General features: G+C 38.3%; 1 protein-coding gene across 1 annotated transcript in view; it reads left to right on the top strand.

The window, feature by feature from the left end:
• The window catches only part of HTR2C (5-hydroxytryptamine receptor 2C), a 286,229-nt gene extending 263,930 nt beyond the window's left edge, over positions 1-22,299 (top strand). Inside the window, exon 6 of the mRNA XM_082716398.1 lies at positions 18,822-22,299. Coding sequence (XP_082572524.1) covers positions 18,822-19,648 — 827 coding nt within the window. The 3' untranslated portion in view covers positions 19,649-22,299. The remainder of the gene's footprint in view (positions 1-18,821) is intronic.
• Positions 22,300-24,192: the final 1,893 nt, after the last annotated feature.

Genomic DNA, 24,192 nt, shown 5'->3' with positions numbered 1-24,192 from the left:
TGTTCTCTGTAGTTAGTTAAGTATCTGTTTCTTGGTTTGTATCTCTTTTTTTCCCCCATGTCTATCTGTTTCTTAAATTCCACATATGAATGAAATCATATGGTATTTGTCTTCCTCTGACTGAATTAGTTCACTAACCATAATACTCATTGGCTCTGTACATATCCTTGCAAATAGCAAGATTCCATTCTTTTGGGGGACTGAAGAATATTCCATTGTGTATATATACCACTTCTTTTTTTTTTTTTTCTTTAAGATTATATTTATTTATTTGACAGACAGAGATCACAGTAGGAGAGAGGAAGGGAAGAGATCACACAGAGAGGAAAGGAAGCAGGCCCCCTGCTGAGCAGAGAGCCCGATGTGGGACTCGATCCCAGGACCCTGAGATCATGACCTGAGCCGAAGGCAGCGGCTTAACCCACTGAGCCACCCAGGCGCCCCTATATACCACTTCTTTATCCAGTTATCAGTTGATGGACATTTGGGCTCTTTCCATAATGCTGCTATCAACGTCAGGGAGAATGTATCCCTTCAAATCAGTGTTTGTATATCCTTTGGGCAATTTCTGGATCATAGGGTAGTTCTACTTTTAACTTTTTGAGAAAACTCCATACTGGTTTTCAGAGTGACTGCACCAGTTTGCATTCCCACCAATAGTGCAAGAGGGTTCCACTTTCACCACATCCCCTCCAACACCTGTTGTTTTCTGTTTTGTTAATTTTAGCCATTCTGACTGGTGTGAGGTCATATCTCATAGTTTTGATTTGTATTTCCTTGATGGTCAATAATACTGAGCAGCTTTTCATATGTAGGCTGGCCATCTGGATGTCTTCTTTGGAAAAATGTCTATTCAAGTCTTCTGCCCATTTTTTAACTGGGTTTTTTTTGGGGGGGGGGGTGTTCAGTTGTATTAGTTCTTTATAGATTTTGGATACTAACCTTTTATCAGATATGTTTTGAGCAAAAATCATCTCTCATTCTGTAGGTTGCCTTTTATTTTTGTTCATTGTTTTCTTCACCATACAGAGCTTTTTATTTTGGTGAAATCCCAATGGTTTATTTTTGCTTTTACTTCCCTTGCCTTGGGAGACATATCTAGTAAGAAGTTGCTATGGCCAATGTTAAAGAGATTCCTGCTTCTGTTCTCTTCTGGGATTTTGATGGATTCCTGTGTCACATTGAGGTCTTTCATCCATTTTGAATTTATTTTTGTGTATGGTGTAAGAAAGTGGTCCAGTTTCATTCTTTGGCATGTTGCTGTCCAATTTTCCCAGCACCGTTTGTTGAAAAGACTGTCTTTTTTTCTATTGTGTATTCTTTCCTTCTTTGCCAAAGATTAGTTGACCATAGAGTTGTGGGTCCATTTCTGGACTTTCTATTCTGTTCCATTGATCTGTGTGTCTGTTCTTGTTCCAGTACCATGCTGTCTTGATGATCACAGCTTTGTAATAGAGCTTGAAGTCTGGAATTGTGATGCTACCAGCTTTGGTTTTCTTTTTCAACATTTCTTTGGCTTTTCAGAGTCTTTAGTGGTTCCATACAAATTTTAGGATTTTTCTATCTCTGTGAAAAATGTAGGAGCTATTTTGATAGGGGTTGCATTAAATGTGTAGGTTGCTTTGGGTAGTATAGACATGTTAACAATCTTCATTCTTCCAATCCATGAGCATGGAATGTCTTTGATTTCTTTGGATCATCTTCAATTTATTTCATCAATGTTTAATAGTTTTCAGAGTACAGATCTTTTACCTCTTTGGTTCATCCCTAGGTATCTTGTGGTTTTTGGTGAAATTATAAAGGGGATTGATTCCTTGATTTCTCTTTCTGCTACTTCATTATTTGTGTATACAAATGCAACAAATTTCTGTACATTGATTTTGTATCTTACAAGTCCCCTGAAGTTGTGTATCAGTTCTAGCAATTTTTTGGTGGAGTATTTCATGTTTTCTACATAGAATATTGTGTCATCTGCAAATCATGAAAGTTTGACTTCTTCCTTGCTGATTTGGATGACTTTTATTTTTGTTGTTGTTGTTGTCTGATTATTATGGCAAAACTTCCAGTACTATGTTAAATAACAGTGGTGAGAGTGGACATCCTTGTCTTGTTCCTGACTGTAGAATAAAAGCTTTCAGTTTTTCCCTGTTGAGGATGATTTTAGCTATGGGTATTTCATATATGGCTTTTATTATGTTAAGGGATGTTCCCTCTATACTCAGTTTGTTGAGGGTTTTTATCATGAACGAATGTTGCACATTGTCAGATGTTTTTCTGCACTTATTGAGAGGATCACATGGCTCTTACCCTTTCTTTTATTAATGTGGTGTATGACATTGATTAATTTGTGAATATTGAATCACCTTAGCAGCCCAGGAATAAATCCCACTTGATCGTGGTGAATGATTCTTTTAATGTACTATTGGATTCAATTTGCTAATATTTTGTTGAGAATCTTTGCATCCATATTCATTAAGGATATTGGCCTGAGTTTCTCTTTTTTAGTGGGGTTTTTGTCTGGTTTTGGAATCAGGGTAATACTGTCTTCATAGAATACATATAGAAGTTGTCCTTCCATTTTTTTTTTAAGATTTTATTTATTTATTTTACAGAGATCACAAGTAGTCAGAGAGGCAGGCGGTGGGGGGGCGGGGGAAGCAGGCTCCCTGCCAAGCAGAGAGCCTGATGCGGGGCTCAATCCCAGGACCCTGAGATCACAACCTGAGCCAAAGGCAGAGACTTAACCACTGAGCCACCCAGGTGCCCCCCATTTCTATTTTTTAGAATAGTTTGAGGGCACCTGGGTGGCTCAGTCATTAAGCGGCTGTCTTCGGCTCAGGTCATGATCCCAGGGTCCTGGGATCAAGGCCCACATCGGCTCCCTGCTCAGTGGGAAGCCCGCTTCTCCCTCTCCTGCTCCCCACTGCTGTATTCCCTCTGTGTGTCTTTCTCTGTCAAATAAATAAATAAAATAGTTTTTTAAAAAAAGAATAGTTTGAGAAGAATAAGTATTAACTTTTCTTAAATGTTTGGTAGAATTCCTTTGGTAAGCTGTCTGGCCTTGGATTTCTGTTTGTTGGGGAATTTTTTTTTTTTTAAGATTTTGTTTATTTATTTATTTGACAGACATTGATCACAAGTAGGCAGAAAGGCAGGCAGAGAGAGAGAGGAAGGGAAGCAGGCTCCCTGCTGAGCAGAGAGCCTCATGCGGGGCTCGATCCCAGGACCCTGGGATCATGACCTGAGCTGAAGGCAGAGGCTTTAACCCACTGAGCCACCCACGTGCCCCGTTGGGAGATATTTTTATTACTGAAATAATTTCTTTGCTGGTTATCAGTATGTTCAGTTCTTTTATTTCTTCTTTTTCAATTTTGGTAGTTTATGTGTTTCTAAGAATTCATGCATTTCTTCTAGATTGTCTAATTTGTTGGCATATAGTTCTTCATAATATTGTCTTATAATTGTATTTCCATGGTTTGATTGTAATCTCTTCTCTCTTATTTGTGATTTTATTTGGATCCTTTCTCTTTCATTTTGATAAGCCTGGCTAGGGGCTTATCAATTTTATTAATATTCTCAAAGAACTAGCTCCTGGTTTCCTTGATCTGTTCTACTGTTTTTATTTTCCATATCATTTGTTTTTGTTCTAATCTCTATTATTTCCCCTCTTCTGCTAGGTTAGGCTTTATTTGTTGTTCTTTTAGTAGCTCCTTTAGGTGTAAAGTTAGGCTGTTTATTTGGTTTTTCTTACTTCTAGAGGTAGGTCTGTACTGTTATATACTTCCCTCTTTTTTTTTTAAAAGATTTTATTTATTTATTTGACACAGAGAGAGAGAACACAAGTAGGCAGAGAGGCAGGCAGACAGAGAGGTGGAAGCAGGCTCTCTGCTGAGCAGAGTCTGATATGGGGCTTGATCCCAGGACCCTGGGAACATGACCTGAGCTGAAGGCAGAGGCTTAACCCATTGAGCCACCCTGGCACCCCTATATACTTCCCTCATATGACAGCTTTTGCTGCATCCCAAAGGTTTTGAACTGTCATGTTTTCATTTTCATTTGTTTCCATGTACATTTTTATTATTATTATTTCTTTGATTTCCTAGTTGAGCCATTCATTCTTTAGTAGCATATTGCTTAACCTCCATGTATTTGTGGTCTTTCCAATTTTTTTTTTCTTGTGATTGACTTCAAGTTTCATAGCGTTCAGAAAAGATGCATGCTGTGATCTGAATCTATTTGTATTTGTTGAGGGCTGATTTGTGACCCAGTGTGGGATCTGTTCTGGAAAATGTTCCATGTGCACTTGAGAAGAATGTATACTCTAGGGCTTTAGGATGAAATGTTCTGGATATATCTGTTAAGTCTATCTGGTCTGGGGTGCCTGGGTGGCTCAGTGGGTTAAGTCTCTGCCTTCAGCTCAGGGTCCTGGGATCAAGCCCCACATCAGACTTTCTGACTCTCAGACCCTCGGCTCAGCAGGGAGTCTGCTTTTCCCTCTCTGCCTGCCTCTCTGCCTAGTTGTGACCTCTCTCTTTACCAAATAAATAAATAAAATCTTTTTTTTTTTTTTTAAGTTTATCTGGTCTAGTGTGTCACTCAAAGCCATTTTTCCTTGTTAATTTTCTGTTTGGATGATGTGTCCACTTTTGTAAATGGGGTGTTAATGTCCCCTACTTTTATTGTATTATTATCAATGAGTTTCTTTATGTTGAACTGATTTATATATTTGGGTGTTCCCAAGTTGGGGGCATAAATATTTAAAATTGTTAGATCTTCTTGTGGGATAGACCCCTTAATTATGATATAATGTCCTTCTTCACCTCTTGTTACAGTCTTTGTTTTAAACATCTATTTTGTCTGATGTAAGTATTGCTACTCTTTCTTTTGACTTCCATTGGCATGATTAATGTTTCTCCAGACCCTCACTTTCTATCTGTAGATGTCCTTAGGTCTAAAATGAGTCTTTTGGAAGCAGTATATCAATGGTTCTTTCTTTAAATTTAATCCATTCTGACCCTGCATGTCTTTTGATTGGAGCATTTAGTCCATTTACATTCAGAGTGATTATTGATAGATGTGTATTTAGTGCCATTTTATTGTTTATTTTGTGGTCGTTTCTGGAGATTTTCTCTGTTCTTTTCTAGTATTGTCACTTTTGTTCCTTCTTTCCTTCTCAAAGAGTCCTCTTTAATATTTTTTGCAGGGGTGCCTGGGTGGCTCAGTCAGTTGAGCATCCAACTCTTGGTTTCAGCTTAGGTCATGATCTCAGGGTCATGAGATCTTGGGATCAAGCCCTGTGTCAGGCTTTGTGCTTAACAGGGTATCTGCTGGAGATTTTCTCTATCTATCTATCTCTCTCTCTCTCTGCTTTTCCCTTCCCCCTGCTCTCTTGTGCTCTCTCTCAAATAAATAAATAAATCTTTTTAAAAAATCTTTCTTGCAGGCCTGGTTTAGTGATCACAAACTCCTTTAGTTTTTGTCTGGGAAACTCTTTAGCTCACTTATTCTGAATTATAGCTTTGCTGGATAGAGTATTCTTGGCTATAGATTTTTCCCATTCAGCACGTTGAATATATCATGCCACTCCCTTCAGGCTTGTCAATATTTGTGGAGCTTCTTTCAAAAACTTCTTACAAATTTTTGTGGAGATCTGCAGCTAGCCTTATGGGTCTTCTCTTGTAAGTTAAAGACTTCCTTTGTCTTGCTGCTTTTAAGTTTTTCCTCTATCACTATGTTTTGCAAATTCAACTGCAATATGTCTTGGTGTTGGCTTGCTTTTGTTGATTTTGCTAGGAGTTCAACATGCCTCCTGGACTTGGATGTCTGTTTCCTTCTCCAGATTAGGAAAGTTTTCAGCTATTATTTCCTCAAATAAACCTTATACTCCCTTTCCTCTCTCTTCCTGTTGGACTTCTATGATACAAATGTTACATTTGATGGAGTCACTGAGTTCCCTAAGTCTATTCTCGTGATCCATAATTCTTCTTTCTCTCTTTTGTTCAGCTTCATTATTTTCCATTATTCTATTTCTATACCACTTATTCATTCCTCTGATTCTTCCACCTTGTGGTCATTACATTCTGGCAGTTTCAAATCTCGGTTATTTTTAATTCTGTATTTTTAATTCTTACTCTTTTTTAACTCCTTGTCTCTGTGTTAAGAGTCTCCCTGATGTGTTACATGTTTCTCTTAAGCCCACCCGGTATCCTTATGATTGTTGCTGTAAATTCTCAAGCAAGCATATTACTTATATCTGTTTCAATTAGCTCTCTGGCAGTGAACTTTTCTTGTTCTTTCTTTTGGGATGAATTCTTCTCTTGGTATTTTGGCTAAGTCTCTATCTTCTTTTGTGTGTTAGAAAAGCCTGATTTGTTTCGTGCTCCTGAAAGTAATGGATTTGTGAAGAAAAGGTCATACATATGGTGTCCAGGTACTGGGGCTTCAGAGAGTGTCTCTGGTATGTGCTTCATGTACTCTGCTGCCATGTTTGGGAAGCTCTTTCCCTCAGGTCAGTTGTCTTCAGAGTCTGTCCTTGCTTACAGTGGTCAGTACTGGACCTAGGCCAGAGCGTGGCAGGTTTCAAGTAGGCATGCTCTGGTCTGCTTGTTACATGAGACCTGATGCTACTTCCTGTAGAAATAAAGCCTTGCATTACTGTATGATCAGAAAACAAGGTGCCCCTTGGGCTGTATCCCAGCCAAGTCTGCTGACTTTTAAAACTCCAAAGTTTAGGGATATGCTGTGGTGGGGACCTGCACTGGTTGCCTGGGGGAGGGTCCTGTTGCGCTGAGATAAATGCAGGTTTGACCAAGAAGGGTGGTCATGCCAGGGTGCGTGGGCATGGGAATTGGAGCAAGCTAGCTAAACAGCCAGTGTCTGGGTTAGCTCCCCTTAGCAGGTGTCTCTGCACCTATGCTGAGAAGCAGGTGAGGGAAACAGTGCCCACTGACTCCTTTATTCCCAGAGAGGCATCTCTGTGAATGCCAGCTCTCACAGATAAGCTCCAAAAAGAGCCAACGGTCTCTCTCCATGTTCCACTGGTGATCTTCAGATCGTGCCATCTGCCCCAGTGTTGCTCACCTACCTTCTTTCCAGAAGTAGGGCAGCACCCACCAGGCTCTATCTTGGCAAAGCGTGCTGACCTCTAAAATTCCACTCCTTGAGCCCTGCTGGTTGCAAAAACTCTGGAAAATTAGCCCATCTCTTTTTCCCAGCCAGTGGCTTTGGAGAATTGTTCTCCTTATGGCGATCCCTGTTTGTTCCCTCTCTCCTCCTCCTCTCTCACCTTTCTCCATGACCACCACTCCCTCCCTTCCACAGCACGTGTGATCTGTATCTCCTCCAAACCATGTCTCTGCACTTCTTACCTTCCTCCATGTGGCCTCTTCTCTCCCTCTAGTTGTGCAGTTTCTTCTGTCAGTCCTCACATCAACTTCTTGAGTATTCGGAATGATCTAATAGTCATCTAGCTATGTCCGAGGGATGAGGCAAGCCTAGGGTCCTCCGACTATGCCCCCATCTTCCTTCACTCCCTCAGCCTCTTCCAATTAATTTTTACGAGTGTCTTTAGGTTTGTAATTCCCTTCTTCTGTCATCGCCAATCATCTGTAAAACCTGTCCAGTTTAGTTTTCATTCATATATTTTACCTCATAGTTCCAAAGCTTCCATTCCATTCTTTCTTATAATTTACATTTCTCTGTCAAGAGCCAGTATCTTTTCATTCATTGGGACCATATTTGGCTTTAAGTCCTTCAACATCTTTATTTTGTAATAGTTGCTGCAAATTCTTTTCTGATAATTCCAATGGTAGGTGGTACAGGAAGTCTGTTTTCATTGATTGCTTTTTTATGATTATTATCATAATTTCCTATTTCTTCATATCCAACATTTATTTTATAATGGGCACTGTAGATATTACAAAAAGTTCAGGAGGTGTTGTTTTCTTTTAAAGAGTATTCAATTTCAGGCTGGCATGCTATGAATTTCCTTCTGTTTTTCTTGACTCTATTCAGGTTTGGTTTTAAGTTTTACTAAGGTGCATCTTTTAGGGACATGATCCTTACCACTAAGTATATACTTTCTTTTGTTTCAGCTGAATCCTCAAGATGTTAATGATGGAAAATGTGGTCTCTTCATTCTGGTAGGGCCAGATTCTAACTTTTAGAACTGTTTAACCTCTAGTATATTTGTCCTATTCTTGTCCTCATCACTGCCACTCACTTCTAGGCTTTATGGAATCTCACTACATAACCAGCTCTCAACCATGTACCTGGAGTTTCTGCTCACAAATACTTCTTGGTCTCTCCTTCTGCAGAGTTCTCTCTTCTCTTACACCTTGCTCAGGAAATTCCAGGTGTTTGGGGAGTCCTGAATGCTGACCTCTTTTTCCTTAGTTCAGCAGGACAGACAATCCCTGCTTGGGCTTTCTTCCCCGTGCCACAGTCAAGAAATTGTCTCCAGACAGAGAGGGAAAGGGTGAATATAGCACTATCTCATTTGTTTCCCTTATCTTAAAAAGCATAGTCCTACACAAATCATTTCCAAATGCTTGAAATATATATATACTTTATATATTTTTTTTTATCATAGATATATTTGTGTGTGTGTGTGTGTGTGTGTGTGTGTTTCTGTTTAGTTTTATAGCTGTTTTTGGCAGGATGGCAACTCTGGTACCAAGAACTCTATCATGGCTGGAAACATGAGTCCAATTTTTTAAAAACTTTTGTTTAAATTGTGCTTCAGTTTAAATGATATGCATTGACCTACTTGAAGTTCATTGATCATTGTTTCTACTATTAATCCCATCCAATGTGTTTTCTTAATTTTAAATAATGAATTTTTTTAGTTGCAGGATTTCCTCTTTTCTTTAGTTTCCACATCTATCCTGAAATTTTCACGTCTACCAATACATTTCTATATTTTCTGGTAAATTATTAAGACATTTATCCCAGTTAAAACCTTTGTTAATTTCAATATCTGGATCATGTGTGGGTCTGTTTCTATGTACTTATTTTCCTCTTTATTATGGGTCACTTTTTTTGTTTCTTTGTATATCTAGTAATTTTATAAATATACTCTTATAGAAGCATTGTTTTTTTGTTTCTTATGGTGGGTTCTGGGATTTAAAAGCTCTTGTTTCCAGTTCTTATGACTCCCTTAGTCCTAAGAAACTGGTTGGTTTGTTTGTTTCCCAAGGTATGCTCCGAGTATAAATGAATGGCCAAGGTATTTACTAAGCTTTTCTAATGGTGTGATGCAAACTCCCAACTTTGTTTACTCTGCCATAGACAACTGTTGAAATCTCTATTAAATACTTTCATCCTTTCAAATATTGCTTGTTCCATGAGTTCCTTACAAATCTCACACATAAAGAATTCAGGTGTAAAGAAAGAAGTGGAGGGAACTTTCTACAGATATTTTAAAACCTCTCCTCCCGGTGATTTGTCCTGTCACTGACTGCCCTTTCAAATCCTAGCTGTTCTCTCAGATCTTAATGCTATTCTCTTACTCTGCAACTCAGTTACACATGTAACTTCTCTTTTTATATATTGAAAAAAGACTTATTTATTTATTAGAGAGAGAGAGAGAGAGAGAGAGAGCACATGAGTAGGAGGGGCAAAGGGAGAGAGAATGTTAAGCAGACTCTATGCCCAGCACGGAGCCCAACACAGGGCCCAATTTCATGACCCCCCCAGATCACAACCCTGAGATCACAACCACTTCAGCCAAAACCAAGAGTCAGGTACTAAACTGACTGTTGAGCAGCCCCTCAATGAACAGCCCGTAGATAGCAACTTTCTCCTCTGAAGTGTAACCTGAAGTGTAACCTCCCTGCTGGAGAAGCCCTCAGGGGAGGAGACATATAAATTTGGAATTCAAGCAACATGATTCCCTCATTCAATGGCTGAGTCTTCTATATTTTCTACATGTTTTTTTGCTCACCCTTATGTACCTTCAAATGTTGAGTTTTTAAAATTTTGTTCACAATTTATGGTTGTTATTAGCAAGAGTATAGGCCTTCTATAAGCTACTCCACCGTTATTAGAAAATGATAGTCTTTTTTTTTTTTTAACAGTTTTAATAGTTGTTAATAGCAAGGGGCGCCTGGGTGGCTCAGTGGGTTAAAGCCTCTGCCTTTGGCTCAGGTCATGATCCCAGGGTCCTGGGATTGAGCATCAGGCTCTCTGCTCCATGGGGAGCCTGCTTCCTCCTCGCTCTCTGCCTACTTCTCTGCCTACTTGTGATCTGTCAAATAAATAAATAAAATCTTTAAAAAAAAAATAGTTAATAGCAAGATGTTAAGTCTAATTTTATACCAGCTACTGCATCATGACTGTAGCTGGAAATTTCTAAAGTCTGATGTTGAAAAAAATTAAAATCTTTATTTTAACTAACCCATAACTGAAATTTGGGATTAACTCCAATTACAAATGTAGGCAATGAACCATAATAGTAATTTGCAGTGTCTGTATTATTATCACCAAGAAGAATCACAGACAATTAAAAATCACATTCAGTTCTGGCATATATCTTGACCTATGATAAGGTCTGACTATTTTGGTGACTATTTCAAAATTTGAGTAGCTATTAGATCCACCACTAGAACTTGATATTTGATGTGTTAATTTAAAAACACATATATTACTGTTCTTAAAGTTTGTCTTTAATGTTTGATAGAAAAATGTCAGAATAATTTTGGGTGGGGGGATTTTTTCCTTTTTTTTTCTTTTTTTGGCAATTCTCTGTGCTTTTTGCTTTTTTCTTTTTCTTTTTTTTTTTTTTTTTTTTTTTTTTGCAATTCCCTGTGTTGTTTAATCCATTCAAAAACATTATACTGACAGGAGGTCTATACTTACAAAAAGGTTTAGAAGCCTTGCCCTACATTCTTTTCTGATCCTTCTTCTTTCCACAAAAGTTCTCCTCAAAAGATCATGACCTTGTAATTTCTCCTTATAAGAAAGATCCTTTCCCCAGCTCACACCTAGCTCCTGAGTTCCAAACACCTATATTCACGCAGAATTTCATATTGGTCCTCAACAAGCACTTCTAACATAACACAATCCAGAGTCCATTACCTTTCCTGCCACAATCTTGCTCCTTCTTCTATGTTCCTATGCTTCACAGCAACCCCATCTACCCAAGGACACAATTAAGAAACCTGTGATTACTTATTGACTCTTCCTTCTCTCTCACATGCCATATCTAATCACTCACCATGTCTTATAAATGAAACTTCCTAAATATCTCAAAAGTTGGTTTATTTCCCTTAATCCTTTCTACTTTTCACTTTATTTCGACTCTTCTTTCCCTTGCATAATAATATCTTTCTTATCGGTTACAAAAGAACTGAGGCCACCTTCTACCAAGTCTTGACTTTCTGCCTGGGGACCCAGATGTCCATTTATTCTCAGGTTCTCAGAGCCTGTTTCATTGACCATTCATTCTCTCTCTCTCTCTCTCTCTCTCATTCTCTCTTTTTCCTGAACCTCCAAACTCTCTTCTGAATATTTTCCCAGTAGCATATAAGAGTGTTCAACTGTCTGATTTTATTTTTAAGAAAAGCTTACTATCTACATTCACCTATCTGCATTCACTCTCTTTTCTCATTGCTTCACAGAATTAACAAATACCCACTTCAATCATTTCGTGCAGTTCTGCTCTTTTGCCATCTACCAGTTAGTTCTCATTTCTATTTATCCCTCTTTTACCTTTTCATGGAGGCCTTGATAATTTCTACCACCCATTCATACTACCATCTCTTCTAATAGAAAATAACAGCCATTCTTAATTCCTAGTGTAATTCTTTCAATTGTTTCTGACTTTGCCTCCTCAGGGACCTTATTCCATCATCCGTTACCTTTCTTTTTTGCATTTTTAAGTTCTCCCATTCTACTAGCTTTCAGCCATAACGTGGAAGCACATTATTGATCTTCATTAATGTTGAATATAATCTTAAATATAATCTTAGTTTTCTCAAACATTATTAGTTTGTTGCAGGAAGGAGAAATGATTTTCCATCTACTTTCTGAGGTCTTAACTTAGACCTCCAATAATAGAAGACAGATTAACAAGTGAAAAACAGACATTTAATAATATGTAAATACTTCCTGTACACAAGGGATATAGCCCCCCCCCCAAAAAAAAGCTGAGTAACTTCTTCAGGTCGTGCAAGCCACCACCTTAAATATCATCTTCAGCTAACAACAAACAAAGATGTTGGTTGGGAGGAGACCAGTTAAAGGAGATTACTAGGAAAAGCACAATAAACAAGGGTAAGATTTGTTATGCAGATTTAACTGGGTGTCTTCTCCATTAATAAACTTGTCTCCTCTCTTGAGTTAGTCATTCTCTTCCTTGTACAGATAGGAAAATGCTGTCTGTACTGGGAAATAGATTTACTTTATGAATGCAAATTTCCTTTACAAAAGGGTAACTCCTACATTGTTTTCAGAGCTTTCCCTGTGTTTGCAATTTCTCGACATAACCAACTCAAAATAATCTTTATGCCAAAGAGGCATATTTTGGGGTGGCCTATTCTACTACTTCTCAGTAGTAATGTGGTCATATTTCAGCACTACCTCCAATTTCACTTTTTCATGCCCTCAGCTGTACTGTCGTTAAATACTAAGACCTTCTCCACTCACCTCTTCACAGATTCTCTTTCAAGTGTATCTTACAAATCCTGAACATTCATCTTGTTAGCTCGTGGACTGTCTTCCCTTGCTCTCCTTGCTTATAGTCTTCCTCTTTTAGTTCAACTTTCTTCAGTTATTTAAGTTCTTCCTCTTACCCCTACTATCCCTTCTTCACACATGCCTATGTCACTACTCTTCTTAAACCTACAAACCCTTTGAAGTTCAAAGTTGACTCTGAACCTGACTCTGAATTTCTTAACATTCTCACTGCACAAACATCATACTGATATATTTGCCAAAGAATGCGCAATGCTTCTCTCCACAACTCTGCCACAGTTTATCACCTGAGAAGGAAGGCAACACAGTTCGCATTGTTTCATGTTCTACGTTCTTCTCTGAACATAGTTCCTTCATCCTCTGCTATCGACTCCCATATGCAAGAGATTCACTTACTGCTCCATGAGGCTAGGAACCATGCATGTGTTTGACATTGTGTGGTCCTTCTAGGTGTCTTCGAAAAAAATTTTTCCATGAAAACTTCCATACCATAAAAATACCTTAAAAGTTACCCTTTTGTAAAGGAAATTTGCATTCATAAAGGAAATCCATTTCCCAGTACAGAAAGCATAAACTACCATAAAAATAGGTACCTTTGAGATTGCCCTTCAGTTTTAGTAAGGTGTTGTATTACTCAAGATAGCCCTGCAGTTTAGAAGAACGCTTGCATTTTTATGTTGGCCAATTTGTTCCAGGAAATTTATTCTATAATCTCTCCCTCCCCTTTGTATCACCATTTATTATTCATTTCCTGGCAATCTGTTTCCTGTCTTCACTACTCCACTCTAATTGTTCTCTCTATAATCACCAGTGAACTTCTCATTTTCAAAGACAGAGGAAATTTTTTTTAATCTAGGGATTTTTTTTAATCTAGAAATTTAATCTAGGAAATTTTTTAATCTAGACCTCTCTGTGGCATTTGACACTATTGAGGATGCCTTCAGAATGTTCCATCCTGTTACCTGTTTTGACATAATTCTTCATTCACACTGAATTACTACCATGCCGCTGATATCCATTTTGCAAATTTTGATGCAAAAAAAAAAAAGAAATTGCTGCTCATAATTTTTTTACTGGAAGAGATCAAAAGTTTTCCAGAACAGGTTCTCACATGTACTGGCAATGACAACTATGTAGGGACTGGGGGCTGGCCAACAGTGATTGTAAGAGACTTCCATTCATAAGACACACCATGTTTTCAAAGATGTTGAAATCTGAAAGAAATGCGCATCTAAGGATTCTTGGCATATGATATTATCATCAGAGAGTTTGAAGAGAATTGATCTGTGTTGCCTGAATTCGAGGCTTTAAGAAACAATGTGAACATCTTTATATATTTTCTGGATTTAATTGCCTGACCTGAAGTAAATAACCTTACCAGGCTATTTCATGGCTTTTATAAGGCTGGAATGAGATAATGCATGTAAAGTATGTGATGCAGATAAAGTAGCAGAGTCAGGGAGTACTCAACGAACAATAGGAAGAGGAGTAGCAGCAGTAGCAGTATTGGTCATAGTCATAATAGTAGTCGTAGTCATAGTAGTCGTAGTTGTAGTAGTACTACTAGTAACTCATGATATTTTCAATAAAGACTTAAACGATAACTGTTCATGATTATTTCTAAAGTGCTAAGACATAAGTTTATTGAACGTATTTTTGTTTCTGAGTTTAAGTAATCTTAATAAATAATAATCACTTTTCGGGGTTATTTGAGAACTAAATGAGATAATGCATGCAAAATGACTGCTTATTGGTTGAAGTGGTACTTGATATTTTCAGCAGAACATGAATTATAATTTATTTTTGTTGCTTCTAAAATTCTAAGAAAGACTGATAAAGATTCAATGAAGTTAATTTCAGAAACTTTAAGTGATTCTAGTTAATAATTCCTTCTTTCAATATTTTGTCTGGATTGAGTAAGATAATTTATGAAACTACATAATAATCATAAAATACTTGAATCAGTGCATGACAAATTAAGAAGCACCCAGTAAAAGGTAGTTATCATTACTTCAATTATGATGTATACCTGGTATTTTCTATGGTAGTTCATTTTTGCACTTTCTCCTCAGGCAACTCAAAGGTTTTAAAAATATCAAAGAATGTTCCAAATATACCTATCAAAATTACTTAATTTTTCTGAAGTTAACTTCACCAAATATCATGTGAATTTCAGAATTTTTATAAGAATTAATAAGGTAGTGCATGTAGTATGCTGCTATTATTGATGTTGCTTTATATTTACCTGACATTATAATATTACCGGAATTTCTTCTACTGGTTGACAAATTTAAAATATTGATAAAGACTTTACTCATTTGCTGAACTTAATGCTCTAATGTTGAAATAACTTCGTCTATTAATGTAGAAGAGCAGTTCTCAAATGCAATGGTATCAGGACTCCTTCATAATTTTCAAAATGACTGAAGACCCCAAAAAGCTTCTGTGTACGTGGATTATACCTATCGATATTTGCTGTATTTGAAATTAAAACTGAGAAATGTTTTAACTATTTATGAATCATTTCATTTTAAATAAAATGAACCCACTTAATGTTAAGAGAACATTTTTATGAAAACAATATTTTACAATTTTGAAAATCTCTTTAATGTTTAGTTTTATGGAAACGCAGTTGAATTCTCAAATTTGTATCTGCATTCAGCTTGTGATTTGTTGTTTCAGTTAAAGTTTATGAGGAAAATGCAGTTTTAAAGACAAATAGTTGGAAAAAGGAAATCTAGCAAACCCTCTAAAAGAGCCTCAGCAGCCCCCCAGGGTCCTTGAACTACACTTTGAGAACCGCTGACATATACCTTTAATTTTCTAAAGTACTAAATAAGATAACCATGCAATATATATCGTTATTAATGCTGCTTCATTTGTTGCTATTATTTATAATTTCCAGATAGTATCAAAAAATCTTGAGTTTCTTCTTGTTTTGTTGACTGCATTCATGGTTTCTTTTAAAAAAAAAAAAAGAAAGAAAGAAGGAAAAGAAAAAAAAAAATTAATAGTGGCATAAATTTGGTAAAGGGGTTAAGCTACTAGACTAAAATCTGTATTACATAGTCTTTAACCAAATTGAGATAGTACAGTTTACATCTATAATGTCAGTGATACACATGGCTCAGTGCCTGGAACATAAGACAGACTCAGCAAAAGGCAACTTTGGAATCATTCTTTACTCAATGTACATAAAACTATACGAATAGGTGCCATGGATAAAATTGAACTCACATATCTAATAACGCCTTCAGCTCATCCAGAGTCAGTCTTTTGTTATCCTTTGACACAGGCCTACTTTCAGGCCCCAGAGTCCCTTAGGAAAATGGGTAAAGATTTTAACAGCAACAAGCCAATCCCACTGCAGAGCTGGGCTCTTCTCTTCTGGTCGGTGTGTAAGGCCTTCAGAAACTTCAGGTCGCTCTAGAACATTGTGCAGTATTTCCTGTAGGTAACGGAATCTCCACTCTAGCACTTGTTTCCTGAGTGTAGGCTTGCCTGTACTTATCAGGACTCCTCCAAAAAAGAATGCAATATCCCCAGACCAAGTCTTTAGTTCCCACATGGCTAGGGGTTAGGAGAAGGGGAGAGTTTGGAAGGGAATGTTCCTATACCCAAATGTTCCCACACCCCTCTCTGGTCTTGCCATAGGATCCTGAGGAAAGTATGAGTTTTTCTACCAGCTCTTTGGCAAAAAATGGCCTTCTTTCCTCCAATTGTATTGAAGTGGTGAGTGTTTCTATGCAGAACTCCAAGTCCGTTGCTCTAAAAGTAATCACTTCCAAGGTCAGCAGTGGAGAGTAAGTCCTGGAGAACTTTATGATCTGAGATCTAGCAGTGATTTCGTTGCCTGCTTCAGAAAGGACCTCTAGGTCTTCTTTTTCTCTTTTAAAATATTATTAAACTTTTGTTAGGGAGGCTTTCAAAGATGACAAATGTAGGTACAATTACATAATAAAAACCCATTATGTATCATCCAACTCTAAGCTTTACCAATTTATGTACTGCCTTGTTTCATTCCTACTTCTATCTATTTCTCCTTCCCATATTATTTTGAAATAAACTCCAGACGCCATAATACTTCATAAATATTTCATCATGTATATATAAAATATGTATCACATATACATATATATCATGTATATATAAAATATAACATATTTTTCTACATAACCACAAAATCAACAGCTTTCTTAAAAATTAATTAATGGTAATTATTTAATATCAGCAAAAAGCCAGTCATTATTCAGAATTTCCAGCTGTGTCATGAAAATTGTTCAAAGTTGGTTGGCATCGAGATTATAAGAGCCACATATTGTAATTGCTTAATAGGTATTTTAAGTCTCTCTTAACTTGGAGGTACTCATTCTAATTTTTTTTCTCTTGTAAATTATGTTTTGAAGAAGCCCTTCCCTCCTTTCTTAATTCCCTACTCGCTTCCTTAATTCTGGAAAACTTCCTGCAGCCTAACCCTTCATTAAAACATTTCATTGAAGATAAGTCAATACTGACTTCCTTCAGGCAAGCCTGATACACACTCTTTCTAAAGACTCCCTTATATTTATGACTTTTGGGATGAAGGTTCTAATGTTAGAACAAGCTGGCAGCCTTCTTAACTGACTTTTTAAAACTTAAGAAATGTAGGGACAGCTGGGTGGCTCAGTCGGTTAAATGTCTGCCTTTGGCTCAGGTCATGATCCCAGGGTCCTGGATTTGAGCCCTGCTTAGTGGGGAGCCTGCTTCTCCCTCTCTTTCGGTTGCTCGCCTGGCTTGTTCTCACTCTCGCTCTCGCTCTCTGTCAAATAAAATCTTCAAATTAAAAAAAAAGGATTTTCACTTTCAGATTTGTCACAGTTCTCCATGTGTTCCCTAAAGCCAGCAGCAATCTCTGAGCTCTGAGTGTGCACTTCTGTCTCTGCTCACAGCTCATAGTGAATACCCACCAACCCAGGATTCCTAATAACAATCTCTGATAGATTCCTAAAAGTACAATCGGACTTTGTCCAGGCTCCACCTTCCTGGGGACACAAGGGAGAATAAATTAACTTTACATTTGAATTTTACTTGCAAGTTATCCTATGGATGTGGGATCTCTTCAAGATCTACCAGGCGATTTCTGAAAATTTCCACGTTTCTCCCTTAGAGTGAGGCACCAGACCCCCTTCTGCTCCCACCTCCTCATTGCTATTTTCCGCCAGTGAGCTTATTTATTAATGGAGGTGCATGCCTCCAAGAACGACCTCTTGGTATTCTTAAAAATCAAAACAAAACAAGACAGAAATGATTGAAATTCCACACACAAATGGGGATACTGCATCTCTCCCAGCTCTTTATTTTGCTCTGTCTCTTGCCCTTAAAATGGGTTGCTTATGCCCAGTGACTCAGGAAGGACTCTTGCTAAAAAGAGAGTTCTGTCAGTTTCTGCCTAGAGATTATTATTTCTGGACAGTGCTCAGATCTAGTCCCTGCAGCAGGGCTGATGGCCCCGCTGTCCTCTCCATCTCTAGTAACCAGAACTCTGGCTCCGGAGGACTCACACATAAAATTTCCTCCTCTTAAACTCTTTCCTCAAAAAAGGAAGGCGTGGAAAGGGACTCTGTCGGCTAAAAACTCATCTCAAACTCAGCCCAGCCGACCCTTATAAGACATGGTTCCTCATCTAGGTGGTGCACACATCATTTTTACTGCATGTAGAAGACGATAGGTCAAAAAAAAAAAAAAAACAGTCAATTTATTAATGCCATTGAGTATCGCTGTAATGTATTCATTCATTCAACAATTATTTATTGAGCGCCTCGTGTGAGCCAGGACAGTTCCAGGAACGGGAAATGAAACAAAGCACACACAATCCACTCTTACACACAGCAATGATGGGAATCCCTCACCTTCTACAGAACTTGGGGGAGAAGGCATTCCTAGCCTAAAGAAATGGTCATCCTCTGAGGTCACACCTCAACTCTTTCCTGTGACTATCAGCTTATGCCATGAATAGCTTTCAACAAATGCCAGTTCTGAATTTTCTTCGGTACAATACAGTTGAATGTATGCCACTGCACAAACCTGTTCAGTCCTTCAGCTGTGCTGTAACTGTATCCTACCTTCTGTTGTCCTTGTCGTCCCTTTAGGTGTGTCAGTTCCTATCCCAGTGATCGGACTGAGAGATGAAGAGAAAGTGTTCGTCAACAACACCACCTGCGTGCTGAACGACCCGAATTTCGTTCTCATTGGGTCCTTCGTCGCGTTCTTCATCCCGTTGACGATCATGGTGATTACGTACTGCCTGACGATCTACGTTCTTCGCCGGCAAGCTCTGATGTTACTGCACGGCCACATCGAGGAACCGCCTGGAATAAACTGGAACTTTCTGAAGTGGTGCAAGAGGAACGCTGCGGAGGAAGAGAATCCGGCCAACCCTCACCAGGACGGGAAGCCACGCCGAAGGAAGAAGAAAGAGCGACGCCCCAGGGGCACCATGCAAGCCATCAACAATGAACGGAAAGCGTCCAAAGTCCTCGGCATTGTTTTCTTTGTGTTTCTGGTTATGTGGTGCCCGTTTTTCATTACCAATATTCTGTCGGTTCTGTGCGGAAAGGCTTGTAACCAAAAGCTCATGGAAAAGCTTCTGAATGTGTTTGTTTGGATTGGCTACGTCTGTTCAGGAATTAACCCTCTGGTGTACACGCTTTTCAACAAAATTTACCGAAGGGCTTTCTCTAACTATCTGCGCTGCAATTATAAGGCAGAAAAGAAACCTCCGGTGAGACAGATGCCGAGGGTGGCCGCTACTGCTTTGTCAGGGAGAGAGCTTAACGTTAACATTTACCGGCATACCAACGAACCTGTGCTTAAGAAAGCTGATGACAATGAGCCCGGTATAGAGATGCAAGTGGAGAATTTGGAGCTCCCAGTTAATCCCTCCAGCGTGATTAGTGAAAGGATCAGCAGTGTATAATGAGCAGGGTACAAGCAGCACAGTCTTTCCCTACGGCAAAGCTACAAATGTAGGGAAAGGTCTTAGAATTCTTCTGTCGGTCATAACTAATGTAAATATCGTCTGATAAAAAGTGTTTTGTATATAGCTTTGCAACCCTGTACTTTACAATCATGCACACGACAGTGAGATTTAGGGGTCTATATTTACTGTTTATAATAGATGGAGAATAACTTATTTTAATTATTTAATGCATAAAATGTTGATGTTTCTATTATCCCTCCCTTCCTATTTCCTTCCCTCCTTCTCCCTCTTTCTTTCGTTCTCTCTCTCTTTCCCTCTCTCTTTTTCTTTTGGGCATAAGAAAATGTTGATGTTGATCTCAGGTGGCATTTGCAGGAGACCAGAATGACGCACGTGACAGTGGTTATTTCAACCACACCAAAATTAACGAACTCAGTGGACTCTTTTTCCGGTTGACAGTAAATATACACTTTAAATTCTTGCTCTGCTCATCTACACACATAAACACAGTAAGATAGGTTCTGCCTTGTGATACCTTATCACATGCATTGGCGAGTCAAAGGTAGAACTTAGCCTCGTTGTCACATATAGGGGCAAAATTTGACATTGTCCGGATGTCGTGTTGGTATTTTACTGCAATGTCCGTCCCCATAGTGGTATTTTAACATAGCAGCTGGTTAACCAGGACTACAGAAGTGGAAGGATGATACAAGATATATACACCAATAGCTTTTCACTTCTTAAGGACAATGTTCAAATTCTGATTATCACGACAAGCAAACTGGAATTAGTGTTTTCATTCTGGTCCTTAGTAAATATCTAATTCTATGATTAAACTGGGGAACAAGATCCCAGAGTTATTTCCCAATCCAGGATTCAACATCAATTGGGTTTTGATCTCAGGATCCTGGAAATTCGTGTGCTACACACAAAGTGAAATTAGCATTTTGAGCCTTATTAAAATATTTTCATAATTATGGTACCTCTATCTATAGGACCCAATTTCGCAGTCCATTTTTGAGTAAAACTTGTGCTGGAAGCATAGATGATCAAAACCTTGGAAGTTTTACTTGATTAAGGACTACAGAATTAGGCCCTTAGAATGTGAAAAAAAAAAAAGTAAAAACAAGCTTGTACTGAACTCTGGGAAAAAAAAAAAAAAAAAACAGAAATACAGAGTTTCCATTTGGATTTTAAACAAAATTTATCTCATTTTCAGATCCTTCCAAACTCTCTAGTGCAGGAAAAGGCTGCAGCTAATTTGTGAAAGTGGCAAGCTCTTCATTGTACTGCAATTATGTACCAGAAGTTTAAAATCTTTGTTAAAATAATAGTGTTGTGTCACAATAAGTGTTGGCCATTGTTTCATTCGTGGGCCTGCTGCTCTAAGAATTCAGTACCATTTAACTAGTTTGTTAACCACGAAAGGTTTTCAAGCATTGCTAAAGTCAGACCATGAAGTCTATGCTGTGTGCCGAGTATCCAAGTGTTGCCACTATTTCCATGTGTGTCCATTTCACACAACTGTGGATCAATTTCTGAAGAATTCATGATGCTATCTCTTATGCCTGACAGTTACTTACACACCTTAGTGTGTGCTTCTCAAGATCTCGAAATCTGTGAAGGCAGAATCTGAATTTCAGAGAACCCCTGGTCTATGTTCTCAACACACAGCATAGATAAATCCAACAGTCTGCCACAGGGGCAGTGGGAGAGCTGCTGTATTTGAGGAAACTCATACAGTCTGTTTGATTAGCAACACTGCCAAATGTCAGTCAATTGCTTGAGCATGCCCCAATACACCATGAAAGTCAAGTCTACCTGCCTATTAGCTCTGTTGAATTGCATGTTAAAACAATTATAGGAAATTGAATGAGATGATCTAATTCTTACTGAAACGAAGACGTCTGAAGACACACAGCATGCATTGAGCATGAGTTCTGCACATACGGATGGAGTCCTGCATGTATGCCATGTATGTTGCATGAATCCATCGATTTGTATTAACGTAAGGCAGAGTAGATGATACAAAAAGGACTGGAGGAAATCCTTCAGCAGTCCTTGAGATGACACACATTCAGATCTGAAGTATTGTGAGTATTAGAGAAAATTGGAAACATCTGATTTCTTTTCTTAACTATCAGGGCAAGCTCATAGCACATGTTTTACAAAGAAATAAAATATAAACCACAGATTTTGAAAAGCACTAGCAATAAGTTGAATGATAATAGCTTATAGCACATTTGTTAATAATTCTTATGTCATCAAGTAGTAGTACTTAATAGTACCCAACACAGTAATTATTCTCAAATCGTGTGCTATTCGTAAGTTCTGTGCAGTTTGGTATGAAACAACTATACTCATTTGGATATAAATCTTACAGTTCAATGTTAAATCTACAAACTTTTGTAAATGTTTTAAAAAGAAAAAGTCCATGTGATAAACGTAAACGTGGTGAATTTACTGTCGAACAAATCATTTTGATGTACTATTATATATGTATATCTGTTTAAGACACGTGCAACAGACTGCCTTATATTATTTCCTGTAAATCTTCTCCTTGGTCAAATGGTACTTTTTGTGAGTGGTTGCAAGGTGTGGTCTTATTTGTGGTTCCTGTATGTTATCCATTCCAAGTTTTTGTGATACTTCCTATTAATTTATTAAATTTATTAAATGTTGGCTAGTAGGTCATGTGTCTTTTTTGCCCCTCTGTCATTCGAAGGGAAAATATACCACTTCACCATTTTCTTTGAAAATTAAATCATATCCTGTAAAATAAGATCAAAAAGACAAAAGCAGCCAGAAAATATCACTCTTCTGATTAATTCTGCATGTACTCAAAGACAACAAAGCCAGAGGAAAGACGATTAAGAAGTATAAACAACAAAACAATATTAACATCACTGATTCTTTATGAGCAGAATAACTGCACTCCCAAATTATCCTACCTTCCTTAACCCAAGGAGGGGCTTTGGATGGTTCATGTACCCTCTTTGCAAATAGGTACCATTACCATCTTATTTCCACCAGACTCCTAGTTCCCCAAGAAGAGAAAGGACCATGTCTATCTTGTTGATGGTTTTATTCCCAATACCTGACACCTACACTACATTCAGCAGGTACATATTGAGCTTACTCAATATTTGTGGGCATTGTATTATCTGCTCCTGATGTCAGAATGGGCCTTACAACTCCCTGCTCTTCAATCATGGAGCACCTAAACTTACCTCTATTCCAAATGACTTTGGATACCTCTGTAATCAGGGTCACTATACTAAGTCACTCTGTTCCTCCACATCTGGAACAATTACCAAAATACACTGGCCTTTTCTTTCAACATGTATACCTTCCTGATGGTGAGTGAGCCTAGATGATATTGGCATGACTTCAGTTCCCTGAGAAAAAAGCAGGAATATCTCATTCTATTGCAACTATGACTAGGTTGATTCCTAGGCGTGCCTCAAGAGATAAAAGCTGAACTGTCACTTGAGACAACAGGTCACTGCTGTGCATGACCAGAAATACCTTTTAACACTGAAGCTAGGGGGTGACTCTTCCCCAAAAGCAAGGCAATGGTTAGAGATTGGAATTTCTGACATCTCAGAACAGGAGGTGGAAGGAAAGGTGGACAGGGGAAAATGAAAGAGCTTCATTCCAGAGCACTGGAAGGTTTCGTGGTCTAAGAAGAGAAAGATGCTTCTTGCCATCAAGTAGCAGTATGTTTCTACTTACTGCAGAAATATATGGTTTCTACACGGTCTCTTGGCTCTCAGTTAGGCCAACAAACTTTCCAAGGTTGCAGCCCATTTCTCCTAGGACATTCTCAGTAGTCACATGTTACCATATCATCTAGAGAACTGAATACATTCGAAAGAGGTATTTTTATAGGCAGTGCCAACAGAAGCGGGTGGCATCATGGAGGTTCTCAAAGATTATGTGACCCATAGCACACTTATATATAGCTCTAAGAGGTAGGTTGGGCTCCCCTAGGATGTAAATCCTGAAATGATGAGTGTGCAGGATGCTTCCTTGGGAAGTGTTCTTGGGATCCATTTGCACAGGGCAAGGGGAGAAAACAGGAGGAAGAAGATGGACTGTGGTGTACTTACAATAAGGACTTCCACCCCCTGCACCTTTAGACAGGAAAATAAACCACTTCACCTTATTTTCTTTGCAAGTTAAATTGAATCTTGTAAAATAAGTCCACAAACACAGGGAAACACAGGGATGCCTGGGTGACTCAGTCGGTTAAGTGTCTGCCTTCAGGTCAGGTCATGATCCCAGGGTCCTGAGATGGAGTCCTGCGTCACTCCTTGCTCAGCAGGGATCCTGCTTCTCCTTCTGCCTGCCATTCCCCCTTCTTGCGCTCGCTCTCTCTCTCTTTCTCTGACAAATAAAATCCTGTAAATAAATGAATACACAAGGACGAACACAACCAGAAAGTATCACGCTTCTTGACTAATTCTGCATGTGCTCAAGGACTACAACACCATGGGGAAGACAAGTAAGAGGTCCAAACAACAAAAACAATGATCACA

Source organism: Mustela nivalis (genome assembly GCF_964662115.1).
Source record: "Mustela nivalis genome assembly, chromosome: X".
NCBI classification, from domain to species: Eukaryota; Metazoa; Chordata; class Mammalia; order Carnivora; family Mustelidae; genus Mustela; species Mustela nivalis.
This window is presented reverse-complemented; position numbering and strand designations above follow the sequence as displayed.